General features: G+C 37.8%; 1 protein-coding gene across 2 annotated transcripts in view; it reads left to right on the top strand.

Moving 5' to 3' along the window:
• Positions 1-18077, top strand: part of SNTG1 (syntrophin gamma 1) — a 327584-nt gene that overhangs the window by 156657 nt on the left and 152850 nt on the right. For both annotated transcript variants that reach the window (XM_049633712.1, XM_049633711.1), the window contains exon 11: positions 16621-16659. In XM_049633712.1, coding sequence (XP_049489669.1) covers positions 16621-16659 — 39 coding nt within the window. The remainder of the gene's footprint in view (positions 1-16620; positions 16660-18077) is intronic.

The raw sequence follows: 18077 nt of genomic DNA, 5'->3' as shown, positions 1-18077 counted from the left end.
GATACTAGTAAATTGATAAAAATACAAGAGTGCTAAAGATATGTTTTCTTTCTTGATGTTGGTTCTTAATATGCAAAGTGACTTTCCTTCCATGTACAGAATGGAAAGGGGAAAGATGTCTAACTTTAAAATGGAGACACCTAAAATCCATAACCACAGCCAAGCGTTCAAAGTTGGCTTTAACAGTTATAGTGATGTCGATAGTATGTACCCTTGAGATGGTGTAGTAAAAATGGCACTTTACCTCCTCTGTGGTCTTCCTCCCACAAACCCATGTCTGTTGTCTCATGAGAAAAGTATTAAAAAAAGGCCAGTTGAGGAATCTACAAAATACTTGACCATGACTCCTCAAAAGTGATGTCATAAAAACAAGGAAAGCCTGAAAAACTGGCACAGCCAAGAGTAGCCTAAGGAGACATGATGACTATACATGTAATATGGTATCCTGGGGGAGATTCTGGAAGAGAAAAAGGATATTATATAAAAACTAAGGGAATCTTAATAAAACATGGACGTTATTTAATAACATGTGTTGATATTGGTTTATTAATTTTAATAAGTGTTCCCTAGTAGTGAATCGTGTGGTGCTGAACAGAGCCCAACCTGTGTGTGTGGTATATGGGAGTTGTTATCATTGGACTTTTTCTGTAAATCTATAAAACTGCTATTTAAAACAATTTTTAATGTTTATTTATTTTTGAGAGAGAAACAGAGCGTGGGTGGGGGAGGGACAGAGAGAGAGGGAGACACAGAATCCAAAGCAGGCTCCAGGCTCTGAGCTGTCAGCACAGAGCCCGATGTGGGGCTTGAACTCACGAACGGTGAAATCATGATCTGAGCCTGAGTCAGAAGCTCAACCAACTGAGCCACTCAGGTGCCCCTAAAACTGCTTTTTTTAAATTCAAGTATGAGTAACATACAGTGTTATAGTAGTTTCAGGTGTACAATAGAACGCTTTCATAATCCCATACATTACTCAGTGCTCATCAAGGTAAATGTACTCATAATCCCCTTCCTCTATTTCCCCATCCCTCTATCTACCTCCCCTCTGGCAACCACCAGTTTGTTCCCTGAATTTAAGAGTCTGGTTTTGTGTCTTTTTTTTCTTTGTTTATTTGTTTTGTTTCTTAAATTCCACATATGATGGCCAATAAATCCAAAACTATTTCCAAATAAAATGTTCACTTTAAAGAATTCATAACTGGAGCATCTAGGCGGCTCAGTGGGTTAAGCGTCTGACTCTTGGCTTTGGTTTAGGTCATGATTTCATGGTCTGTGGGCTTGGGCCCCACATCAGGCTCTGCAGTGAGGGATGGAGCCTGCCTGGGATTCTCAATCTCTCTCTCTCTCTGCGTCCTCCCTACTCTCTCGTTCTCAAAAATAAATAAATTAAAAAAAATAAAGTGTGTGTGTATATGTATATATATATATATATATATATAATGTAAATATATGTATTTATTTATATTATATATTTAAATTAATATCAGATATTAACATATTTTGGAGATAATTGTCAGCTTCTGGATTTATTCATCCATTTATGCACTCAAGCATTTTTCAGGGACTGTTTTGTCAGTCCCTAGGGATTGGTACTTTAATTTTGAGCAAAATGAATAGTCTTTGTCTTTGTGGAGCAAAGAATCCAGTGGGGAAAGGCGACATTAATTAAATAAGCACAGAAGCAAATGTGGAATAACAACTATCATAGATGGCGTGAAAAAGTGTTATGAGAGGTTAAATCTGTAAAAGGATAATCTCCTAAAGTTGATACATGAATAATGAATAAGAATAAAATAGGTGAATTAGTGGAGAAAGACGTCTTATGCAGAGATCATAGTATCTATCTATACAAGAGAAAAAAGTCAAAGGACTCCATGACAGCAATGAATCTCATTTAATTTGGAAGTTGTCACTGGTGGTGGATAAAATGAAAATGTTTAGATCAAGATAAGTGAGTTTTTCATAAATCTCTATTTGTAAAGAACAAGTTATTAATTTGATACATATATTCCTTTTATATCTGTGTGTTAAGTGCCCATTACGTATGAAATAATGATTATCCATAGAAGTTTTGTTTAATTTGATATGTGTGTGTAATAAAATAACAGAATGCGTATGCTTTGGCATCCTACCAGACTATTTCAAGTTTTGGGGCACCTGGGTGGCTCAGGTGGTTAAGCATCTGACTTTAGCTCAGGTCATGAGCTTGCAATCCATGAGTGCAAACACCACGTCGGGCTCTGTGCTGACAGCTCAGAGCCTGGAGCCTGCTTCAGTTTCTGTGTCTCCCTCTCTCTCTCTCTCTCTGACCCTTCCCCACTCACACTCTCTCTCTCTTTCTCAAAAATAAACTTTAAAACAAATTTCTTTTAAAGTTTTAATGCTCCAGGATCTATATATCTCCATATTGTTGAGCTAGAGCCTTACCAAATAGGGCAGGTCTAGATATATCCCTAAAATAACTGGAAACTTCAAAATTATTAACCCCAGCTCACTGAATACAAAGGCTGGATGGGAATCATTTAGAAGAGGTTGGATTTTAGAGAGTCCCCAGACCATTCTTCGAATGTCTTGAAGGCTGATCTCATCTAACTCCAGAACCTTTGTAATATTAATTGACTAGATTACAAAAACTCCACACACTCATGCACGCACACACAAGATATGGTAGTAAAAACAAACATACAAGGTAATAGAAAAGACTATAGCTGGACCTAAAAGGAGGAAGAAGTATAACTTCAAAACATTCTGTGGTTTGATCAGTCAAAGGCAATCAGGATGGATGCTTTTGCAGAAGAGTTCTTGCAATGAGCAAAAAGCATGGCCTCTGGTGTCATCAGCCTTGCTATGAAGCCCTAGCTTCTCGGCCTGAGTTATAGGGTATGGGCTTCATATCCCTCCTCATAAGGACGCACTAAGTTAGTTTCAGTCAATGTGAGGGTTAACGAAGACAGTGCTTTGAACATCGCAGCGCTGAAGTGATGCTCAGACGTTTGCCATTTTTATCTCTCTCTAGTTGCGTTCTACATGTAATGCTTTAATCCATGAGCCATCAATAATAGAATCGATTTGCTTATTGTATGTGGGGCGGCCTCCTTCGTTTTGTCGAATAGCCATTTGAGATTCTGAAAGATGGTTGTTTGAGTAAAAGAAAATTGACGAAACTGAACATAATGAGTTAAAATGAATGTCTCATGGTGACTACACCATTAAGCAGCTACGGTTTTAGGCCAGCCAGAGGTCTACACCACAGTTCTCTCAAGTTTAAAAGAAATAGAGGAGACAGGTAAAATGCATAGCTCTCTTTCTGCCAGGGTCTCATAAATCCAGCCTTTCCAAACACCCTCTACTACTATACTACTGCACTAATCCTAATGGATAAACAGTTTCATTTGACATCTCTAAGGTTAACTGCACATAAAGGAATCACTTCTTCTTTTCTGTACTGTTCCATATATATATATATATATATGTATATGTGTGTGTATATATGTATATATATGTGTGCATATGTATGTGTGTGTATATATATATATATATATATATATATATATTCTCAGCATGTATTTCCTTTCTTGGAATGAAATGTATAACTTGAAATGGATTACCTGTGTGTATATGCATGGAGATGATAGATAGGTAATTGTATATTTCTACCCTTAAATGTTCATTGAAAATTAGTATAATCTTAAATAAGAATGTGTGATCGCACATGAGACAATCTCAAAATATATCAAGTTCACCTTGTATTATGTGAAAGAGAATAGATTCTCTTTTCCAAATGTTTGTATCAGTGGTGAGTAAGAGAAACTCCTTAGGGTGGCTACTGAAAGAGTGAATAATTGGGTTTTGTCCCCAGTTGACAAGAATTCTGGACGGTGACATTTACTAGCTTTATTCCAGTGGCTCAAGGAAGGCGCCAAGAACCCATCTTCTAGCTGTGCATATTATTGCCCTCCACCACGTTTAGAGTGTTGACTTTTACCTTGTTCGCACCTCCTGATCACACAAGGGCTTCAACTGTTCTCGAAATCATTTTAGTGTTTGGAACAGGAAAGAAAGGGAAGAAGGGTAAGTAGCACCAGCTACATATCTCCCCTTTCATCAAGCTAAGAGAAAATTTCCCAGAAGCCCTTTAGTGTGCTATGGCTCACTTCTCATTCCCATGACAATTCGGGGTCGGGGCAGGGAGGTGAAAGGGGCTAGTCTCTACCATTTGTAGTGTTTACAGTGGGATACGACTGAAGAAGAGAAGATTGTAAATAGCTTTTGAGACAGATAAGCAACAATAATCTACCACATTACTTAATATTAAAAACATAGTGGGGCGCCTGAGTGGCTCAGTCAGTTGAACGTCCGGCTTCGGCTCAGGTTGTGATCGCATGGTTCATGAGTTCAAGCCCCTCGTCGGGCTCTGTGCTGACAGCTCAGAGCCCGGAGCCTGCTTCGGATTCTGTGTCTCCCTCTCTCTCTTTGCCCCTCCCCCACTCACACTCTTGTCTTTCTGTCTCTCAAAATTGAATAAACATTAAAAAAATTATCATTAAAAACATACTAATCCTAAAGTTTAATGCATATATAGCCAATACCCTCTCTGATTTTTGTGAATCAGTCTTTCAGCTCTCTCTCTTGCTCTCTCTCTTTCCTACACACACACACACACACACTCTCTCACACACGTACACACACCATCAGTCATCTGAGTTGACTCGGCAGGCATTTCACTCATCTTTCATGTTTTGCGCATTTACTTTCAGAGATGAAAACAAAATTCTTTGAGGAATCCTATGTTTAATTCATAAAGATCTGCAACATTAGATGGCAGACACATATGTGCAAGTTGAAAAACAGAATATTTTTTCCCTAAAAGTGTTGGTTGTGAAAAGCGAAAGGAAAAAGTATTGTGTCTGCCACGTTGAAAAGACCTGACGAAGCTTGTAGGTGACTTGAAAGTCGCGACAACATAAAGCTGAGCACAAAGAAGATTTACAGATGACGAACGAAAGGCGATGATCAGAGGTTGTAGGGTGTCGCTCTGACAGGCATGGATGTCACTTAAGTAGACTTTTTCTTCCTTTTTATAGCTGCCGACATTTCTGAGTCCTTAGATGTACTTTTCCGTGCTAGCAAGTTGTTGTTTTCCACGTTGTTTTTCCCCATGCACCAAAATCTGAACGTCAGACAAGCAGGTGTCGACTGAAAACGGGTCGTAGAGTGAAATCAAACAAGGGCAGAGTCAGTAATTTAATTCGGAATAACACCAAGGGCAAATTTGGGCATTCCACTGACATATTTTTGACATCAGATTTTTGCTTTTTGCACAATTAGAGTTTATTTTGGCGTGTTATGTCAGGAGATATTTCAATAAGATAACCTGCTTTGTTTCTTGAAAACCTACCAACACTTCAAGCTCTTCAATTTCGGATACTAGACAATGTTAGCCGGTTTTCCTCTGTACAACCTGCTTTGATGTTAGCTGAATAATGCGATCGTGCTCAACTGGGGCAGTGCTACGGGACACAGCTGACATAGCATTCTTGATCCAGCGGGCTCTGCCCACACAGCTCATCCCTTTCACCCAATAGGACTCATTCTTTTGCCTTTCTTCCTGGCCAGAGTATTCCCGGTTCTTAATGTTCTCATAGTCTCAGAACCGTAGGAACTTCCCAGGGAGCCTCAGCTTAACACACCTACCCCGTTTTAGCCACCCACAATGCCTAGGGCCGGAGTTCAAGATGGCCTTCATCATGCCCATGCGAAAAGAGCTGATCCCTCTGGGCCCACTAGCTGCCCCTACACTAATGGTAACTCAGTAGGAACCTGCAGCACCTGATTCCCATGGGGCACACACTATCCAATGAGGGACAAGGGCCAAAAGGAACCTAGCTTACAAAGTGATGGCACTTCCTCAATAGGTGAAGTATTTGGAAATGCAGAAATTGCATAAGGCTCTGCAGGTGTATCACACTTGGTTGAACACCAGCAAGGTGCCATGGAGCAAGGCGAAGGCAAACTCAGTGACTCAGGCGACTCACCACCTTGTGTTTGCATTCTGCTGTCCCGTCTTGTTTCTTTTTACCTTTCACTCTTCCTTCCTTGGGATTGAACATTCTCCCTCAATAAAGGCTTAGCATATATGACTTCCTCACGCTATATTTCTAGGGAAGCAAGACTAAGGAAATACCCTTTACCTCTAACTATTCATTACAGGATACTAAGCATTCCCTGGGGGGAGACATTCTTACCTAAGTAGTGCAATATGTGAGAGAAGGTGTAAATGAAGTGTGTTTAGTACCCTTAGGTACTATGGCAGATGAAGGGCCATTAGGAAATTATGCATGAAATCATTTTGAGTTTGCAGTTGTTCAACTGAATACATCTTAGAAGACCCCTCATTCTAAAATGTAGCTTAAAAGCTGAGGACATCTGACCAGGGTGCAGAGGTGGCTACAAATATCCCTGAGGATTGAGTCTGAATTATTGAGTTAAACACTGCGTATTTTCCTTATTAAGAATCCTGGCTAATAATTTTGCAATGGTAAATCTAGTGTTTTCACCTATGATTGATACTGACATATTAAACAATGACTTTCATCACTTTCTGAAACCACAGTTCCTATACTGTGCAGGTACACCTACCCTACAATCCGTTTTTCCTCTTTTTTTTTTTTTTAACTTTTATAGCGTTTTACACCACCTGTTCTAACACTCATCTCATCCCGAAAACTGGGAATTATTTTTTTAATTTTGTAAGCAATTTATTTATTTTGAGAGAGAGAAAAAGTGCGAGAGAAAAGGGGCAGAGAGACAGGGACAGAGAGAGAATTCCAAGCAGGTTTCACACTGCCAGCCTGATGCGGGGTTCGAACCCATGAACCATGAGACGATGACCCGAGCCAAAGTCAGATGCTCAACCAACTGAGCCACCCAGGTGCCCCCCTCCCAAAAAAACTTAGAATTATTTGTTGCATGTTTTTTCAATACTTTCAGCTTTTAGGCTTTTAATTCATACTCAGATTAGGTCAGTGATATAGATGGATATGTGTGTGTTACATATATGGCATATATCATGTGTATGTTAATCTGAAAGACGATGATAGTAAAATTGAAAACTTCTTGTGCTAGGAAGAATAAAATTTAAGAAAACTCATTTACATATAATGCCTAATCATCCTGAAGAATTGATTTACTGTTAATAGATATGTTTTGATTTTTAATTGTTCTACCCTATGACCCAGCAATAGCACTGCTAGGAATTTATCCAAGGGATACAGGAGTACTGTTTTTAATTTTTTTTTAATTTATTTATTTCTGGGAGAGAGAGAGCACAAGCAGAGGAGGGGCAGAGAGAGAGGGAGACACAGAATCTGAAGCAGGCTCCAGGCTCCGAGCTGTCAGCACAGAGCCTGGCATGGGGCTTGAACCCACAAATTGTGAGATCATGACCTGAGCCGAAGTCGGACGCCCAACCAATTTAGCCACCGAGGCACCCCAATAGATATGTTTTTAAAAGCAACGTGGCATACTTTCAAAGTTATATTCGTAGGGATGGGGAATAACCAAGGTAGCAAGGACCTAGAATCCATATCCGGAAAAAAAATGCATGAAAATTATGAGCTGAAATGTGGGAAGTTATGTGGGCTCCTGAGGCAAAAATCATTTTTTTTGATGCTTCCCTCTACATGGTAAAGGCAGCGTTTTATCAGCAGTTGCAGAATAGACATATTGCCTTATGTACCCACATACTAATGTCATTAGTCGTCAGGTGAATTTATATCTATAGAATAAAAATCTTAGTCCTCACACATCTGTGCCACAAATCTCTAAGGGAATTGGAGGATTGTTTCTTGCTTCCATAAGAATGATTTGCTTGGGTAAATCTTCAAAATTGATTTCCATGGGAAAATATACATCTGAGAACGCACCACTTTAGCCACCAAAATTGACTTGTTTGTGAGGTTTAAAAGAATAACAGGTTAGCAGAATTGGGATGAAAAGTTTGTAATATAAGATCTTCACTAATCTTCAAACATTTGATTGAGAAAAAAAACTATCCCTTTAAGACATTTAAAGTAGAATGAGAGCAATTTTTTAAAGAATATTTGAATATTCTATTGTATTTTTTTGGTCGAGAGGGGTAGTCACAAGAGAATATTACTGCTCTAGTTTCTAGATACATTTGATGATGCTAAAAATGAATATATAAAATTAAGGGATTCAAAAAATAGGAGTGACATTTAAAATAAATGGACAGGCCTATTCCACCAAATTTTATTTTCAGTCAGTTAATTCCAAACAAATCTTTCTTAAAGCCAGCTGTGTATTACCCTTATCTCACCTTGATAGATCTGCTGTAATAATTAAGCTTCCTTTAAGGGGTTTCCATCATTAACATCCAATGGAATGTTGTCAAAGAAAAAGAAGGACACATATTTATCATTTCCCCCAGCATTTACTCAAAGTGAATATTATTCCATAAAGCACAGTTTATAATATTTATTTTAGCAGATGTTCACTGTTGATGTTGGGTAAATTTTAAAGTAGTAGATTTACCATGATAATTTTCAGTTTTTTAGTATAAGGAATTCAACTGAGAAATATTTATAATATAAGCAACCAATGACTTTACATTTGTCCTTCTAGTTTTTGTTTTTTTCAAGCAGGGTCTCAAAATTCAAAGTTCTAATAAAAAGTCTTCAATGAAGCAGCTACTGAATGTAAATTAAACTTTTAATGCTGTGGGAACATATTCTTGCATATAATAGAGATTCAAGATACTTATTTCTTTAAACGTAAGACTTCATCAATACCAGAGATTCCTACAAGGAAAAAAAATCTTTGAGTAATAGAATAAAGAAGACAGAATAAATGGTGAAAATGTTTGCTACAATAGAATGCATCATTTTTCTAACAATATTTAACATCTACAGATATATGTAGATGATATGCAGTGAATAAAATTGCTAGTAATTAATTATAAGATGTTGAAAATAACTTTCTTCTCTATTCCATTTTATCCAAAATATGAAGATTCTCCTCATGTTGGGTTTTTGATTATTCTTCTCCTTAAAAAACTCTATTCAAAATCCTCTTTCTTCAAGAGTATATCTGCATTACTTGACTTTTATATCCCTTGGGCATATTGTTTTCTAGAGAATCAAACACAAAACCCCATTTGCCATTTGGGGTATTAGAGTTCGTAAAAAATGTATTTTAGTATTTTAAAATATGTCTTTGCATTTGCTTTTAATTTCAGGTTTTTATTAAAGTGCAGAAGACTATAAAATGAAAACTTATTGCAATAACAATACATATGTTGCTGGTGTTTTTATTAGTAGTATGTATTACATATACATTAAAGTATGTGTATTTTGGATGACAAGAGGCTTCGTATTCTTACGTGGCACATCTTTCATGGCCCTGTGGACTTTTTGCCGTATTAATCAGTTCAAACATTACTGATTATACCTTCCTATGAGTATCTAGAAAAAGAAGCAAAGCATAGGAACGATTTTGGTCTCACAAACCAAGACTGAGGTCTTAATCCAATCAGCTGGATCCCGACTGGGTTGGAGTTTTATAGGATTCTGTTTACTTCTCTTTGTTTTTCCCTTTTCCAACTTACAGCCCTCCAGGTCTTTGAGCTGAGAGTACGGTCTATTCCTGGGAGCCCTCCTCAGCTGGCTCTCAATCCTCCTTGCTCACCTCTCAGCACAGCAAATTTGTGAAACTGTTGTCTACTTTTGCATGATTTTCACGTGACGGTTTTTTTTAACCATTTGTCCTGCCATGATTCAGAATTCAGCAATACCTTGACGTGAAAACCAACTTTGTGTTCAAAGCCCCACAGATCACAAATGCTGCCAATATGACCCTGTGAAAGAATGCTCTGTCTGGGTAAATTGTGCTTCTCTCTTCCAGCCCATCCCGTGTCTACAGGGGGCCAGCTCACCTCTGTGTGCTCATCTGTCTGGGACCTCACCTGTGCTCACCCTCGTGACAGCAGGTGTTCTCAAATACCTTCATATGTATTCATTTTTGAGAGACAAAGAGAGACAGAGGGCGAGCAAGGGAGGGGCAGAGAGAGAGGGAGACAGAATCCGAAGCAGGCTCCGGGCTCCGAGCTGTCAGCACAGAGCCCGACTGGGGGCTCGAACTCACCAACCACAAGATCATGACCTGAGCCGAAGTCAGATGCTCAACCGACTGAGCCACCCAGGCGCCCCTCAAATACCTCCCAACAAAACGCTTTTAATCAGTTCTCTCCATTCGAGTCCCTACCAACAGGAAGGTGGCTGTGCTTCCTGCTCTTTCATCCGACTTAGGAACCTAATGATTTTGGTTTATTTCTTACGTATCTCTGCATTAAAGATGGACTGCACTGCCAGTTAGTGGGTGACAGTGTTTCAAGGAATTCATCACGAGCCCCACCGTTGCTCTCTATTGAAATTTAAAATACAGTTTTTATCATTAGCTCAATATATTTTAGATTCAGTCACTTTTATTAATATATTTTAATTTTTACTTTTATTTACATTCTATATATTATGTCGTTATTGGTATATTTTTATTTAGTTATTACTTATTCAATTACCTACCTGTTAAAAGTCATTGGTTAATTTCGTTTTGCAGTAGGAAAACCCTGTTTTAATTGTTGTAATTCTACAGGAACTTAAAATTCTAAATTCGTTTGTAAAGCCCTGGCGATTAACCTTAAATACCCTTGGGTGCATTTGACCATTTATCCTTGATAGGCCTAAATGTAGTTGCACTTAAATAATATCACACAAAACTTTCGATTTGGAAAACATTTGACATTTAGGAATGAATCTCTATTTCACATTAGGTTAATTTTTATGATTTTTTTCTTCTTAGGGTGATCAAAACGTACTTTGTTCCATTTCTGTATCTTTTTATTTTTCAAACTGAGGAAGTCTTGATTTGGATATATATATTTGGTAGTCAAACACCGTAAAATCTTAGTTATTTTTAATCTAATTGTCTTGAGCATTTATCATATAGTAGATTATCTTCCTCTACTGATATATGTATCCTGCCCTTTTAAATAGTTATACTTTTACATTCCGTTTTTCACCATATTATCTGGGTGATAGTTTTTAATGTCACTGTTAAGTAATAATGTAAGGGCAATCCTTTATATTTTTTTGTTAAACAGATTTCATATGTTTAATTTTTAATCATGATATTTCTTAATTTGAAATAAATGCTGATTCTATATATGTAAAGATATTATTTTTTAAGCTTATTTATTTATTTTGAAAGAGAGAGAGAGAGAGAGAGAGAGAGAGAGAGAGAGAATGTGAGCAAGGAAGGGGCAGAGAGAGAGAGGGAGAGAGGGAGAGAATCCCAAGCAGGCTCCACACTGTCAGCTCAGAGCGCTATGCAGGGCTCGAACTCACAAACCTTGTGATCATGACCCAAGCTGGAATCAAGAGTTGGAGGCTTAACTGACTGAGCCATGTGGGCGCCCCAAGATCATTATTTTCTTATTTTACTTATTCCATTTCCTGTACCATTACTTTTATAAAGATTGGAATTACATTAAAAATGGTTTTGCATAGCTATTTATAAAATTAAATTATTTTTCTTCTTAACATAACCAACATAACCATCCCTTAGATGGGTTTCCATAAACCATAACAGGTTTACAAATAGGTTTTTGTGTGTAGTCCTGTCTTTGAAATTAAAAGGAAATGAAATGTTACATATTGGGATTTGTCATAAGACTTAAATTTTCAGAACTTCTGATAAAATTAAAACAGCACGTTATATTTTGGCAGAGAGAGAGAGAGAATGTCGGTTCCTAATTCCAACGGCTCTCATCAGTCCAAAATATATATTAATGTAGTGATTTCCTTTATTTTTGTCTTTCTGTTAATTTTACTTATATGGAAATCATCAACAAAGTGGAAAAATGGGGTTCCTTCAATAAATTCCATGGTTCTGTAATAACTGGAATTACAAGGTAATTCTAACAAAGAAGATTAAATCAGATCCTAGTTAAGGAAGAATTAGGATAGCTGAACCAATTACTGATTTTCAAATCTGAAGAGGAAGCCTCACACGGAGCCCTAGGGATGAGCTGCAGAGTTGCGAAGGAAACCCTTGGCATCATTTTGATTCAGATCTTGGATTATCAACAAGTTTGAGAAGGTAGGAGCGAGGTGAAATGTGCCCCCCTCGATAGCTAACTGTGGTTGGCAATGCTTGTTAGGTAGTATGGACAAGCCACCAGGCTGAGGGAGATAAAGACTCCGCAATTACAGGTTCCATGATGGAGAGTTCAGTAGGCACAGGCAACAACGACAGCGTAGAAACTAGACCCCCGGGGAACGCTGAAGAGAAAGTCACCGGTCAGTTCCACTAGGGGATTCAGAAAAGTTTTGGTGGTGGATATGGTTCTTGGAGACGCAAAGACCCCTGCTTTGGACACATCACTGTCAGTTCCAGCTCATTGTGCTGTGGTCATCCTCTCTGTAGGACAATCATGTTTTACTACCTGATGGTAGAAGGCCAAATCAACCGTGTTTCTTGAGCCATTGCATTAATTTTTCTTCTTGTCTAGAAGTCTCTATCAAGTTTCAAAGTATCTATAAATCCTCTGAAAGAGGTCACATAAGTTTCACCAGATTTGTAAAGAGGTATATGATTAAAAATTATTTATAAAAAAAAAAAAAACACTTTGCTGTCTTTGAAATAAATGTCTTTCCTTAAGGTAGCAACATAGCAACATAATTCCTTCAAGATAGAATCTTCTGCCTGGCAGATTTATCTATTCTTCCTCCCTCCCTCCCTCCCTCCCTTCCCTCCCTCCTTCCTTCCTTCCCTCCCTCCCTCCTTCCTTCCCTCCCTCCTTCCTTCCTTCCTTCCCTCCTTCCTTCCTTCCCTCCTTCCTTCCTTCCTTCCTTCCCTCCCTCCTTCCTTCCTTCCCTCCTTCCTTCCTTCCCTCCTTCCTTCCTTCCCTCCTTCCTTCCTTCCTTCCCTCCTTCCTTCCTTCCTTCCCTCCCTCCTTCCTTCCTTCCCTCCCTCCCTCCTTCCTTCCTTCCCTCCTTCCTTCCTTCCTTCCTTCCTTCCTTCCCTCCTTCCTTCCTTCCCTCCTTCCTTCCCTCCTTCCTTCCCTCCTTCCTTCCCTCCTTCCTTCCTTCCTTCCTTCCTTCCTTCCCTCCCTCCTTCCTTCCTTTATCTCTATCATTTCTTTACCTTATGAGTGTTGATTCAAGTATAGTTCCTACTTTTTTTAATTAAGATATGAGGGGTTCCTCAAAAAATACACAATGCAAATTGTATCCTCTTATACTTCCAAGTGGGCATTAATTGTATTCCACAGTCTTAACTTAAGTCAACATGATGTTAAACAGTCAGTTTTTACAGGCTTATCTTTCTCTTCCGGACTAAAAGACTTAACATGGATTTCCTTCACCTGAATGCCCTTTACTTGGTAGTTGTCTGTGTCACTTGATGCTCTTCTAGAATGACATGTTAGGCAGTCCTAGTTAAACCCACACTCTTATTCCTTTACAGCCTAAGGATTAATAACTTCAGTAATCCTGCTCCATAAGCAGCTAGTTTGATGTGACTGCAGTTATATCCTTTCATCTTTTTGAGCCTTCATGTTCAGACTCTGACTCTGTTTTGTGCAACATCATATTAATTTTTTTGGCTTTTCGTAACACAAATGACTGGTTCTGATAACACATAGTTAACATTAGTTTCTAAGAAGTTTGACATTACAAATCTTTTTGACAGATTTCAATTTTCCTTGTTTGAAGAGTGGTCTTAAAAATAATGCAAAGAATTTAGGATTTGCATTATTTAGAATTAATATTGTTGCCAAAATAGAAAATTAAAAAAAAAATTTTAATGTTCATTTATTTTTGAGAGAGAGAGAGAGAGAGAGAGAGACAGAGCACGAGCAAGGGAGGAGCAGAGAGAGAGTGAGACACAGAATCCAAAGCAGGCTCCAGGCTCTGAGCTGTCAGCACAGAGCCCGACTTGGGGCTCGAACCCACAAATTTCAAGATCATGACCTGAGCCAAAGTCGGGCACTCAGCTGACTGAGCCACTCAGGTGCCCCAAAAATAGACAATTTTTAAAACTTTGCTCAATGAATGCATTTCATTAAGAATATATTATTTAGTGGCACTTGGGTGACTCAGATGGTTAGTTAATCGACTTTTGATTTTGGTTCAGGTCATGAGCTCACAGTTCGTAGGTCGGATACCCCCTTTGGGCTCTGCGCTGACAACACGGAGCCTGCTTGGGATTCTCTTCTCTCTCTCTCTGCCCCTTCCTCTCTCATGCTCTCTCTCTCTCTCAAAACAAATAAACTTTTAAAAAAGAATATATTATCGCCTGATATTTTATTACATTTACTAAGTTAAGCATTATTTCAATTGTTTGACATAAAGCTTTATTTTTAAAAATAAATTTAAATCGTCATTAATGTTTCCAACATGTTTATCTTATAAGCGGCTTTATTGATATGATTCCCTATGATGACAAAATGAGTCATTTCAAAGAAAATACTTCTCGCATTTTCTACACTGAATCTTCATTTATAATTCAGGTTTCATAGAACATTCCTAGGTAAAAGTCATCATACTGTTTCCAACTGAGAAAGATTTTCACATCTGAGGAAACTTCAGCTGATTCCTTATCCTTCTAACTTGGGACATGCCTGCAAGTGATTGAGGTTCTGGAGGTGTTCAGCCGGCAACCTCTGCTCTGGACCCCAGCCTGGTTCACGCATATTTGCCACTCACTCGAGTGTATAGACATTAATCTAGAGTTGACAAGAAAACAGAAAGGGATTCGCAAAGTATAGGAGAAAACAAGGCATCTCTGCTCACCTTCTTTAAAACACCCTCGTTGTCTTCAAAGGAAATCCAGACTTCTTTGATATTCATTTTATATGTGATTATTTATTATATTAATAACTGTCACATATTGAGCTCTAACTTCACGACCTTTGTGTTTTCATTTACTTTTCCAACAAATAGGTGTGGCTCATATGGTGATAGACTTTTTACATAGGATGGAAATTAGACACAGGGTAGTTAATAACTTGCCTGCTGAAATTCAGTAACAGTTACGGCCGGATTCAGACGGAGGTCTCATGACCGCACAGCTAGATCGTGTTATCATGCATCTACCTTGCAGCTCCAGAACACTCTGTAAACGAGCATCATTAAACTATTGTCTCTGAACGCAATGTGTTTCATTTTCGCGTCCCAGCTCTTACAGCACCGGGACTCACATTGGTAGATTACTGAAAGGATTTTGGAAAACAACGAATGATTAGTCTCCCCCCTTCTCCCTGCATTTATCGAACCTACACATACGTGTGCTCATTTGTATACGTACATCACTGCGGCCTGAGCATGGCTACATTTACTTAGATTATTCGGACTTTTCTGTCGGATGAAAACGTTAAAAGTGACAAAGCTAGACCGTTTGTGCCAGAAGACAAAGGTCCATACAAAATATTGGTGGAATTTTACAGTTTTTTATAACAATCCATAAGAACTAGCAAAAAGCATAGTTCTGCCAACTTTTCAGTATGGATTTTTTTTATTGATTAATAAAAGATTCTTAGGAAACTGTTCTGTGTCTCCAAACCCATCCTGATTTTAGCTGAAGACACTGGTAGTTTTAGACACTTTCTTTAGCTGATTCCTCACCAAAACAAGAAGTATTCTGAAATGACTATAGTAATGTAAGAAAGGTATGTTTTTGTGTGTGTGTGTTTGTGTGTGTCCCTACTGAAATCACATAAATCTTCCAAAACTTTCTTTTCTTGTGTATTTCAAATGACACACATGTTGCCAGTAAGTTTTGTACATGAGCCGTTTGATGATTTTCCAACTTTGTGCATCCTATCCATTGCATTTCCTGTTAGTTCACATTTATCGGTAGGACGAAGGGAACTGAAAACTAACAACAAGGAAAAATAAACTAAATCAGGAAAATAATTTCTAAATGAAAAGCCTGTGTTTAGTGTGATATGAGATTATACCACACAGAGTTAGCATTCGTTAAGTTTCTCTCTCCAACCGATGCAAAATAAAAACTGGTTTTAATTAGCAAAGTTTCTGTTGAACCAAAGACTTTGTGTGTTATGAGTTCATTTGTCTAAAAGCCGATACTCCTTTCCAGTTGGAGTCTACGGTTCGTTAATATGACCTAATACAGACGAAATTCTTTCTCCGAAGATTTATTTTAAAATGTTACGAAATGTCACTCATGAAATTCTCTTCAAGTAAACGTAAAAAGAAGTGAAGTGAAAAATTAAATTACAAAAAGTTATTCTATGTTCTCGATAGACTGTGCATGGACACACAGGCTTCCTGTTTCTCATAAGTGAGAAAATCATTAGAAGAAAATCTGTTTGGACCATGTGTACACATCAAATTTGGAAGACTTTTGATAGCCAACATTTTTAGAAATTTGTAGTTGATGTTTGATACGCAATGGGATTCTAGTATGCCAGTTGGGAATATCAGTATATATTAACTCAGGAAGAATAGATTCTCATAAAATTCGGGGGCTTTTGTGTAACTTTGTTGATTGCTCACTTTTATTTATTTATCATTGCAGATTAAAAAAATCAACAGAAACTTTCCCGTAAACCAGCAGGTAAGATGGAAACATACTTGGAGAGACAAATTACATATTACTTCCAGGTTATCTTTGATAGAAAATAGTTTTGATTGCATTTAATTTTTATGTGGAAATAATTGGCACTGTTGTTTGCTCTCTAGGAAAACACATAATTTATTAGATTTTTTCACATTATGTAATATATCTGTTTCTCTAATCATATTAAAAACAGTTTTAAAGAATTATTTTCTGCAGGGCCCCTGGGTGGCTCAGTTGGTTAAGCATCCGACTTCGGCTCAGGTCATGATCTCACCATTTGTGGGTTCGAGCCCCGCGTTGGGCTCTGTGCTGACAGCTTGGAGCTCGGAGCCTAGAGCCTGCTTCGGATTCTGCGTCTCCCTCTCTCTCTGCCTCTTCCTCATTCGCACTCTGTCTCTCTCTCAAAAATAAATAAAGATTACCAAAAAAAAACCCTAAAAAATAATATTTTATCTAAGTAAACTAAGTCAAAGCTATATTTGACAAAATACATATATTTATTTGAATATAATGTTGAAGAACTAAGGGAGCTATTTATCATAAGATAGTTTGTATCTTATTTGGGAGACCTATGTTTGATCTAAAAGTTAGAAGAAATTTTCAAAATTGGCTGATGTACTTTACATGAGTCTAAATTAATGCATAGAATGAAAATAATGTCTGATTAATCCAGCCGAGAATTTAGTGGATTTATTAGACTGATAATTGATTATCAGATAAAATAATTGATTGTAGAAAATAATAACTGATTCCAGTTATAGTATTATTAAGCTGAACTTAACGTTTTCATCGCCTTCATAAACATTATAAAAACATTCATTTGAATGAGAAGAGTCGGTGTAGGCTCAGTTCTGGACTCATACAAGTCAGTGGTGCATCGGGTTTTTGTGATGTTAGAGCAACAGAGGACAGCCGTGACTTTCTCACTTTTGATACAAAGTCAATGTGCAACCTTTGATCAAAATCTAAACATGTAGAGGCACCTGGGTGACTCAATCGATTGAGCGCCGGACTTGATTTTCGCTCGAGTCATGATTCCTGGGTTGTGGGATAGAGCCCCTCGTGGGGCCCCATGCTGAGCATGGAGCCTCATTCAGATTCTCTCTCTCTTTCCCTCTGCCACTCCCACCTGCTAGCATGCCCTAATTCTCAAGTGTGTGTGTGTGTGTGTGTATGTAGATCTCTACATATATATATATATATATACACGTTATTTACGTATCTATATGTGTATCAATATCTGCATTATCTATTTGTAAATGGTAAGCCAATCACCGGTTAATTTCAATAGTAAAAATTTTAAATAATCCCAGCTTATAAAAATTAAGTTACTTCTCTTATCTAAACCTCAGTGCCCTCATATTTTTGCAGATTAAATAACAAATGTAAAATTCTCCATGTATGCCACTATTATC

Source organism: Panthera uncia, chromosome F2 (genome assembly GCF_023721935.1).
Source record: "Panthera uncia isolate 11264 chromosome F2, Puncia_PCG_1.0, whole genome shotgun sequence".
NCBI classification, from domain to species: Eukaryota; Metazoa; Chordata; class Mammalia; order Carnivora; family Felidae; genus Panthera; species Panthera uncia.
Note: the sequence above shows the minus strand (reverse complement) of the source record. Positions and strands in the feature narration are given on the sequence as shown.